Below are 11,300 nucleotides of genomic sequence, written 5' to 3' on the forward strand. Positions count from 1 at the left end.
AGTATGATAAGAACTATAAAACACTCCAACGCGTTTCGGCTACATGGCCTACAGCAGGCCTTGCTGTTTCATTAACGTTCTCCAGCCCCAGCACAGCACACCTCCCAGCCAGCAGAGGCCTGTTTGTGCTGCGTGCCCACGTAGCGCAGCTTTCTCTCCTTCATCAGTCGCTGGCCGGAGGCTTCAGGAAGCAGCGCAGTTTACTCCTGCACTGGGCTGTTCGCTAGCAGCTGGCAGACAGCAGCGTGATTTACGACTCATACAAATCCACTCTCCTTTAATGTGCTTTCAGAGTGCTTTAATGTACATCTTGCCAGGCAAATTGGTCAGAAACAAGTAGAGCAAATTGATGGTCTGTTACTTGTTTAATGTGTACCTAGAGAAAAATGCAAAAAATGTTAAATCCTGACTAATACTGGTGCCATTACTGACAAATCCTAAAAGTGTGCTTAACATATGAAAAATATGCCTGACCAAAATGCCAATAAATGAATAGTGACCAATAAATGACCCTTTATAAATGTCTACATTTATAATTATTAAGCCATTCATTCTTAAAATGTGAATGCTAAAACATAGCCTTATCATTTTTTGTCATAGAGAAGACATAAAGCCCTAGTGGAATTAACACAGGTCAGAGGTTCTGTAAAACTATGACTGCACGGAGTCAAACCACCACTGTTTCAAAAGCGAAATTCAAAAACCTCACAAATGCGTTTTAAAGCTGTTATCTCACTTTAACTATTAAAGCTTTATAAATATAAGTGATACATTCATGCTCCTATTTCAGTCTGAAAGTACCTTTAGTTTCTGTGGAAAGCGTTTGAGGGTGAAATGGTGGTGGGTAGCACGCGACGCAGACCGCAGCGAGGTTGGCATGCTCTTGAGTTCTCCGAGTGAGGCGAGTCTCAGCTGGCTGAGCACAGAAGGGCCGCTCTTTAGCTGTTTTTCACAGCAGACCAGCCGCTCAGAAACGCACTGAGACCGTCACGAGAGGCTGGAGCCATCAGCGGCCCTTTCTCGGGCTTTGAAAGGCCATCGCGACCCGGTCTGACCCCCGTCTGGATGCCCTGGTGCTTCACATCTCACCTGCGGGACCGTGCGCGTGACTGAGAGAGAGCCCATTCAAATTCACACGCCGGGGATTTGTTTATCTTTGCTTCCAAAAGAGCCGTTCCAGCGGCTCTGGAGCTGGACAGGCTGCCGCGCTTCATTTGCCTCTCTAAGCACCTCTCGTCCGCAGCTGTGCCAGCGCCTCAAACGCACCCACGACTGTGCCCCACCTATGACTGTGCACTACCCACGCTATGCCCTACCCACAGCTGTGCCAGCACCTCAAACGCAGATTCGGACCTGCACCCACGACTGTGCCCCACCTATGACTGTGCACTACCCACGCTATGCCCTACCCACAGCTGTGCCAGCGCCTCAAACGCACCCACGACTGTGCCCCACCTATGACTGTGCACTACCCACGCTATGCCCTACCCACAGCTGTGCCAGCACCTCAAACGCAGATTCGGACCTGCACCAACGACAGTGTTCTACCAATGACTGTGCCATTTCTGTGATTTTAAGAGTGTTTTTTTCCTGCTAAAAGTAAAAAAACAAATAACATAAAAAGCAGAGACATGTGCACTAGGTTCTCTAAGCGATTGAATACACCATTATGAGAATTTGTACACTAAAAATTGCCATATTGCCATGACTTGCTGTTTCCTGGAAAATCTATAGATTGCATAAAGTAAAAGGACTCTGATTTTACATAGAAACCAGTATAATTCATAAGTTATTTATTATTGTTATAATATGGTTTGTGAATGAATGTACTCTGTTTAACTTATTCCTTGTGACCATAGTACGCACTGGGGTCATATAATGGTTTGTGTGGCAGTAGTGTGTGCTGTGGTCATACCATGGTTTCTGAAAGTCGAGCTTGCTGTGGTTGTACCGTGGTTTATGACAGTTGTGTGTACCCTAGCTGTACCATGTTTTTGCAGTGGCAGTATGCACTGTGGTAATATTCTGATTTTTGCCAGTATTCAACAGTAAGACTGATGTCATTTACTAGCGAAAGCATGAGAATGCACTCCTGCAAAAAAGGGAACGGAGCTCTAGCTGTGAGGTTTTACAGTTTATTTCCGGTGAACACCGATATATGTTGGTCCTATAACAGTATGAAAAATAAATATACTAATATGACCCTCATTTTCAGTTCATGGTCTTTATTTGTATCTATGGAATAACAAAACAACAGGTCTGCTACTATTATTATGATTATGATTATTATTATTAGTAGTAGTAGTAGTAGTAGTATAATAGCCTAATAATAATAATATTTAGTAGCAGTAGTATTTAATAGCTTGTAAAATAAATTAATTGATCAAAAATGGAGCTGTTTTTTTAATGCAGCATTCATCTGATTTTATTTCATCTTATTTCTTTCTAATGTTAGCATTAGCCAGCGATAATCCATGCGCAGAGAGCCAATAGCAAAATTTTAGTTTTCTAGTTAAAACGAAGTATTTGACTTCATCAGTGTGTGTACGTGTGCGTAGGCCGACTTATTGGTTTGTCAGGCTGGTCGTTCATAAATGGCCCAGTCTACAAATTTATCAAAAGCATCCTTACGTCACCAGCAAAATATGCTATTTTTGTTACTGTTTGCTGGTCCGTTGCATTTGTCTTTTTTTCTTTTCTTTTTTTGCGATAGCTACTTGTATGATTTTATTTTGACTCGGAAGAAGCATGTGAAATGAACACTAACTTTTATGTAAATACCAGCTTGGTCTGCTGCAAGTTTATCGCGGCCAAGTAGCTGGTGTTCCGCACTCATAACACACACAAAAGCGTCCCCGCGCCCGTTTGTGCATAACGACCCTAGTCTTCTGTGGCAAAGCGGGTTTGCATAATACACATAATGATAAGCTTTTTAGTCCAACTGCGGTCAGTGCCATAATTCTTTGGTTCAATGTTTTGTTAAGACCTATTTCAACTAAGACACTAATAGACTAATTCCAACAGCAACATCAAACATGACAGAAACATATGCTAATGCAGCACAATTTGTGGAATAATGTTTCAAGGACGCGCTCAACTTACATATTAAGTATGTTATACTTTTTGTCTCTTTGTGCTGATTGTGAATAATACAAAAACAAAGAAAAGCACATTTATGGAATACACTGATACGACATCAATTAGTAATTATTATTGTCATGATCTTTCTGTAATAAGGTTTTAACGTTTGGTGTTACTTTTGGTTAGATGTTCATTTCAAAATCACAGCATTTCCCGCACTGGCTTCCACAAAAAAAGGGTGTTTTGTAACATTTTTCGGTAGTTTTTTTAAAATCATATAATTATATTTCTATCATTTCTATCGTTTTAAGTTTCTATAATCATCTGAAGCTGTATCGTTGTATTTACTTCAAATCTGAAATTCGTTCTAGCAAACCTAAAATGTCAAATATTGAGGGGAAAAATCATATATCAATACATGATATTTCATTTTAATATTCGTAATATTCATTAGTACGTTTTAATTAATCCATTTTCAATACATCGTTATTACGCAGGTACATCGTAATTACGAAGTATGTTTTCAACTGATGAAAGCTCTGTTCAAACAAATACGAGCACTGCACTTTTTAAACAATTTACTCAAAGTATATTCAGGATGTTCAATTGTTAATTGAGACTCGTCAAGTTCCCAGAAGTTAATAGTAAAATAGTAACAATATCCATAGATATTTTATTTTAGTTTTATGATGATATATGAACAGCAAATATATCGAGTCTACACATATAAAGAATTTTGTGTGAGAGCAATATAGAATTGTTTTTAATTATTGGTATTCTGTGGTATTAGTTTGTTGCCGTATATTTTTGTATATGCTGAGCGGTGTTTTAGGCCAGTCTACAGCCCTATATACCTTCTATCTTATATGCTAATAACTTAACCCGGTTAAATAAATGTTTAATTTTAAAATGTTGCAGGTGCAAGGGGCAATAAAGTGACGATTTAATTAAGAATTCAGTGCAGATTAAAACTTAGTGTAGTCTGTTCACTGAAACATTTTACACACTGAAATTAATTTGTCTTATTAATTAATCAGATAACGCTCGTAATCCCACGTCTATTAATGTTTATAGCCTACTGCAAAACCTTCCCATGTCCATTTTATATTTTCTTTTCAAATTTGTCTTGATATAAAAGCAAGGCGGTCGTTTTAATTGTTTCATCCAGTAACATGATACTTTCTGTGAGCTAAACAATATGTGAGAAATTTCTGTGTAAAAATATATATTTTTAAAGTGATACAAGTGAAATAAAATTATTAGGCTCAGAAGAACCTGGTAGTCAAACAGGTATGCAACGTTGACACCTGGTCTCGCGGTTCGCGTGTGGCCCTTTAAACGTGGGCGTGCCTGTTTACTGCTAAAGTATATGCAAGGTAATTCCTCATCCTATTACTCATACCTGTGAGGGCTTCCTTGGTAAGACACCTGACATTGCAGTCCTCTCGGGATTTTTTACTGTTTAAACAATAAGTTACAAAAATAATAAATTTTGTCATTAACCGCATTTACCTGGATTTCAATAATATGTGACAAATCTTTTGAGGACACGTCCTACTACTGGCATTTTCTGTGGATTTCCATTGGACTTTTATTTATTTATTTATTTTATTATGAATGTCTTAAATATGCTCATGTACCTGAAAGGCGCGGAATGACAACGGAAGGACAACCTTGCGACGAATCCTCGACTCTCAGGACGCTGATTTGTGTCCATAAAACAATGCCCGTGGTTAAAGTTGAGAAAGAAATATCCTCCGATGTTTCTCCATCTACCGCCAGCACTCCCACGGAGGAAATCCCCAGAGGCCGCAGGAGGAAACGGCCCCTTCAACGGGGCAAACCCCCTTACAGTTACATCGCGCTGATTTCTATGGCCATCGCTAACTCTCCGGACCGTAAACTGACTTTGGGGGGGATTTACAGATTTATCACGGAGAAGTTTCCATTCTACCGGGACAACTCCAAGAAGTGGCAAAACTCTATACGTCATAACTTGACGCTTAACGACTGCTTCATCAAGATACCACGTGAGCCCGGGAGGCCCGGAAAGGGCAACTACTGGGCCCTGGACCCCAATGCCGAGGACATGTTCGAGAGCGGAAGCTTTCTCAGGCGAAGGAAGCGCTTCAAGCGATGCGATTTATCCACCTACCCGGCATACGTCCACGACACCCCCGTGTTCACACAGATGCAGGTGACCCGGTCTTCGTATTCCGGCTCCATGTATTCCAACGTGGCAGTAAACCCGTCCTACGGCCAGCAGATAACATCGCCGTACTATGCACCCTCTTCGCCGAACTTCAGTCCCGGCCAGTCCCGAATGTTTGGCATCAGCGGCTTCATCGGGCACCACAGCGGAATGGGACCCGGCGCTGACCTCATCCAGCAGCCTGGCGGCAGTTTCAGTCCGGATCTCGGCTCGGCCAACTCCTGCAACCTGCCTGGCGCGAGCTTCCAAACCCAGTCTTGCAGAGGGGCGATGCTGACCCGGCCCTCCAATCACGCGTCTTTCTCCTACACACTGCCAAACGGACACCTGTCGGGACAGAGCACATATTCGCAGGCGAACAATCAGATTTACGGGCCTTCGGGTCGATTTGGGATTCCTGGTTCTTCTATAGTGGCGAATGACTGTGTGGACCCGTACGGGAGAATGTCTCCCGTCTTGCCCCCGTCGTTAGCTCAGTATAGCGGCGGTGATGGCATGGCTACCACAAACCCCTATCTCAGACACCAAGCATATTCTGGTAACATGGAAAGATTTGTGTCTGCAATTTGATATAGGCTACAAATAGGCCTAACACTTGGACGGTTCATTTGAATTGCTACATTGGCTTGTTCGATGCTCGTGGGAGAACTGTTGAATTTTTTTTCCCTTAGGTGTGCTGGCCTGTTCGTATGAGAATACGAGAATCCGTTTGGTTGCACCCGTTGAACTGATAGCACTGTTATATCCATTTAGTCACAAAAATTGTGGCAAATTTTACTGTTGTTCTCATGCCACGAAAATGCCACCATGGCACGAGCCCTGAGCGCAGAGTAACGTTGGCAGTGATCTAAACTAGATTTGGGAACCTGATGTGAGTTATTTTCTGAACAGAACATTTTTGTGATGTGAATCTCATGTTAATATTTAATTTGAATCTGTGGCTGCATGGAGCCATTAATTGACTCCGACCTCCTCTTTTTTAAAATACCACTCGACAGTGTGTGATGGTTTTCTGATATGTAGGTCTATGAATTCGTAACTTCAGTTCTCTGTGTTGTTTGTTGTATCCGTGTTTTACTGACTATATGCTTCATGAGAAAATAAAAACAGATATCCACAAAAAATTGGCCTAACTGTTTATTTCATAAATACAAGGCATAGAGACATAATAATCTACAATTAGACTCTGTCGTTAAAATAAAATAGGCTAAATATTAGTTTACTCACGAGTCAGTATGAAATATGTTCAAGTTCAATGCTTGTATAAAGCTTTATTCGGAGAGGTAAAGGCAACTCTCCTTTTAAATCATTTAATGGTTTAATAATGATTAATAGACCTGAAAACTGCCATTTGAAAGAGCTAGCGTAACGGAAAAAAATTTGCCCAAATAAAATAAAGAATTTATATGCGAATTATTTACAGGACAATATTGCCAATGTTATTTATGATTTTATATTAACCTCGTGCTAAAATGCACAATCAGCGGTAACTTCAGAGAATTTCCATTTTACGGATTGACCCTTTAAAATAAAGATATGGTAGCCTACATCTTAATTGAACATTTAAATATTACCCGTTACGTTAATATCAGGCTGGCATTAAGGCAGATACGAGCGACGTTGAAAGCATTTAAAATCAGCCAAACTGCAGGTCTGCTGACCCATTAGGCTAAGATGTAAAATGTACCATACGGGGTTGTTTAAATTGAAACAACACAATGCTCATTTGCGTTCATTACTGCGTGGCTGTGATAACATTTAGGCTACAGCTCGCAATAAATGCTTGTTTAATTGTTTCGCCGACGGCTATTACAGCCCTTTTAATGTAGCCCACACAAATTCATAAGCGATAATTGTCAGGCTTATAGTTGTTATTAAAATTAAACGTTTAACCAAAATATAGGATTAAACAATTTTCCTGCATCTAGAAACACGCACCATGACTTTATCCCTATCTTAATCTCCATCATTATTTATCTGCACCTTTGCTTTAATCCCGTCACGGCATAAAATTGCCCGATGAAATGCACTGTATCATTTTTTGTCAATCCAATTATCATTAATGAGCAAACGAAATATACAATACTTTAATTTTATTTTTCATTGTGCTTTATACAATGGTTGTCGTGCGTAATTTAGAATGCGTAACCGATGTAAGACAGTTGCGGTAGCCAGAAAAGAAATTGGTGGATAATACTTAGAGCTTGCAAATATTACAAATACATTTGCCGTCAGGGGATCAATTCCGGTTACCTAAAATGAACGCCAAAAAAAGTTCATCCAAATATGCGCATTTATTGTGTGTGTGTGTGTGTTGTTCATGTATTTATTTATTATTATTTTTATTGCATTTATGGAGCACTCAGATTACACGTGTTTAGGAGACTATTTATGATAGTGAAAGAGTTCCTAACTCATTTTAATCTCATGTATGTACATATGATTGTATGTATGCATGTACACAGTAAAATGGTCAGCATGAATTCAACTCTTAGATAGATAACATTTGGTCCACATTCCAGAGATGGACCAAATATTATCTGTGAAGAGTTGGACATAGCACTGGACATTTTACTGTGTATGTTTGCTTCTTTGTTTGCATTTATGTGTCAACAGATTTTTATTAAATGTTATTTCAGTTTCCATGCATATTTTTGATTGTTACATACAAGTTTTTGTGTGGATGAAGAATGTTTTAGCATACAGATGTTTCCCTACAGATTTACAATGGCTGGTATAGGGTAATTCAAGTGTTTCATAATAATATAAAAATACACTATAATGAACCCCAAAGGGTCTGTAAAGCAGTGTCACACCTCCAGAGGTAGAACATGTATATTATTTGTGTATTATGTGCGCATTACGTTCATTCAGAACTATTTCATATGGCCTGTACAACCCGTGCTGGAAGAAATTCTTGCATAGCTTCCTACCTGAGTATTAATGCACATTACTGCCTTGTGAGTGATAAGTTCTGGCATGATATAAAAACACATTTTTATGTTTATAATTTTGAATTACATTACAGGCATTTAGCAGACGCTCTTATCTTACTTACACAGATTAATACTGCTGGATACATACTGAAGCAATTTAATTACCTTGCTCCAGGGCACAACGGCAGTATCCCACCCAGGAATCAAACCTGCAACCTTTAAATTACAAGACCAGTCACCTAACCATTATATTACACTGCCACCGATTAATAATTATCCCTGTAAATTAATCTGCTTATATGTAGGCCCATAGCCTTCAGATTTCACTGACTTACATGCAGCTGGCTTCTTCCAAGGCACTTACAGAATAATGATATCAATCTCGTTTAATTTTACCTCCCTTTTGATCTCTTTGTCAGTGGTGAGTCGAGTAAGCAATCCCATCAGTGTGTGGGACGAAAACTGGCATAGCCACAGTCTTAGGCCCTGCACTATGGCACTGTGCAGTTTAGCTAAACACACATAAGGAAAGTAACACAATGACATTGAGAATGTAATCCAACTATGATGCACCCAAAAGTATAGACAATTGTTTAAAATATTTTTTTTAGTCCATTTGGATCGATTGTGTTAAAATATAGTTTCCGCACTTGTCGCCAATGGAAAGTTGCTCACGGAAGCGAAATCTTTATGCACTAAGGTAACCAAGCAAGGATAATGTGATTTAGGGCAGTGCTTGACAAAAGGTCAATTCAGCTCCAGACAATTTGGAGGTATGTGGAAAGAGGCAGATTCACGGCTCTGATGGGCCTTTGTGTAAATACTAAAACTATCATAGATATGTTTTGGAGGTCTGTGTGAATGAAGGTCCATGAAATAATTAGTAATACGGGGACTTGGTGGGATTATGGGGTGGGGGGGGGGGGGGGGGGGTAGACACAGCTGAATAAAAACCGTTTCAGAAAGGACAGAGGAGACAAAAGCGGACGAGAAGCGGCCATCTTGAGGAGAGGGCACCTGAGTCTGCAGAGGCTTGCAGGGAGAGACCCTTTAAATCCTGTCGCGGATACGTGGATTAAATCATTGCGGTTTTACAATAATGGCTGTAGCGGCATTGAAAAGGCAAGCAGGATCAGACAGCGACATTAACACTAAGCCCTGTGACAACATCAGAAATGTCTGCAGCCTACAGAACGGAGACATCAATAATGGGTTAGTCTAATCATTCTTTTATAACATGGGAAAGTGAACCAGATGTGATTTTCTTATCCCATACTGTTGGAATTCATGTTTTGACATGGTTACAGACTACCAAAAAGCACACTGCCAGTCTTTAAGTTAACACGCATCTGCGAAACAAAGCTACATATCCTGTCTTCACTCATTTATTATTTTGAGATGGCCATATTTCCTGAATATTAGGTACGTCATAAAAACGAGATGTTTAAAAGGAACATTATACTAAAATAATGTAAGAAGATTTCAGGAATCATGTTGGTATCTGATCTAAGTTTTTAAAATGTTCAAACTCGCTTATGAAAGTGGTCAGTATAGACAGCACAGGAGAGAGTATTATTATTAATTTTTTATTGGAAGCAGTACTAGCTGCAGGAGCAGTTTTAATAGTAGTAGTCCTCCCAAAAAATTGATTTATCAACAGAAATAGGCAGACAGACCGAAAGATCACCACCAATGTTATATTAGCTATTAAAAATATATGCAACTCACGTTTTCCATTAATGATTTAAATATTTATTTAAACATTGCCAATATTGTGGGTTTTTTTTTTTACTACATGGGACATTTTACTTTATTTGAGCAGTTTCTCACAGTAAGTAATGAAGATTAGGAAATAGCGCTTTTCAGAAATATAACTACGTTTGATTGTACTGCAATCGTCCTGGCTGCTGTAATGTTGGTTGGCCAGAAGGTGGCAGCATTCCTTACTCTTTGCTAAATTAAAATTTTTTCAGACTAAACCATGATGACACTTTCTATCAGCAGTATATAGGACGTGGCATGATGAACACTGTTTAAGTTCACGCAGTTCCCAGTATACAATTCCTGTGCTCTTAATTTGATTGCATGTGAACACCTGTACTAAGGTTGATCAGATCATCGGCAAAACTGAAGCGCCACCCGGTGTTTGAATTAAACCATTACATTTTTGCACAAAAATACATATGGGTACCGAAAACATTGCCTGCAAAAAAACATTTTTCTTCAAACAATATTGTTCTTATTCCAAGACTTTCATCTAGAGATCATGTTTGAGAAATATTAACTCAATTAATGAACTGTAGTAATCAGTTCAAATCCCTACTCAACAGTCGTATAAGCCAGTTTGGGTTTTGCTGGGAAATGGCAGGGGCACAGCCAGCAGTTTGCACAGATTTGCATTGATGCAGGTGCCAAATGAATGAATAAATCAATGGGGGAATGCTATAAAAACCGTTCATGAGTTCAATAAATTTAATTGGGTGTAGATCATATCTGCCGGAATATGAATGAATTTCATCATGACAGCAGCCAGACAGCTAGAAAATAAGCTATGCAAAAGGTGAGCCTTACTAAGCAATGCTGGGGAAGGAAGTACAGAAAACATTTTAGCATGCCTGGGAGTGGCTAGGGTCAAAGATCTATGACAAACCATTTCAAGTGGTGTGACAAATGTGTTTACCAGTTACATTCTAGCTTGGTGAATCAAGAAGAAAGGATATCATATATCTGTGGGAAAAGAAAAACACATTTTCAGAATCTTGTTTCACAACTGGGGGGACAGACAAAAGCAAAGGAAAAGATGCTATAAATCAAAATGGTCAGCGTGTGTCTTTTGTAGCTTGATCTCTGAAAGTTGTGGGTTTTTGCATGCCTCCTGCTGGTCATCATTTGCTAAAGCAGTCTGGAAGGCCTCATTCTCCCCCCACAAATGAAAAATACTGAATGAATGAAACATTGCATTTATGTAGCACTTCTTCAGATGCTTCACAATGATGAGTGGGAACTCACCTCACAAACCACCAATGTGTAGCACCCACCTGGGTGATGCATGGCAGCCATTTTGCGCCTGA

At 39.6% G+C, this 11,300-nt stretch overlaps 1 protein-coding gene across 1 annotated transcript; it reads left to right on the forward strand.

Annotated features, from left to right (window-relative positions):
* The first annotated feature begins 4,496 nt into the window (after positions 1 to 4,496).
* On the forward strand, positions 4,497 to 6,409 carry foxe1 (forkhead box E1). Its single transcript, XM_064345290.1, has one exon. The coding sequence runs from the start codon at positions 4,736 to 4,738 to the stop codon at positions 5,861 to 5,863; it is 1,128 nt and encodes a 375-aa protein (XP_064201360.1). The 5' UTR covers positions 4,497 to 4,735; the 3' UTR covers positions 5,864 to 6,409.
* The last annotated feature ends 4,891 nt before the right edge of the window (positions 6,410 to 11,300 follow it).

This window comes from Anguilla rostrata, chromosome 7, assembly GCF_018555375.3.
Source record: "Anguilla rostrata isolate EN2019 chromosome 7, ASM1855537v3, whole genome shotgun sequence".
NCBI lineage: Eukaryota > Metazoa > Chordata > Actinopteri > Anguilliformes > Anguillidae > Anguilla > Anguilla rostrata.

Bases quoted from the DNA above. Each gene is read 5' to 3' on its own strand.
- foxe1 (XM_064345290.1), top strand. From the start codon at position 4,736: ATGACAACGGAAGGACAACCTTGCGACGAATCCTCGACTCTCAGGACG.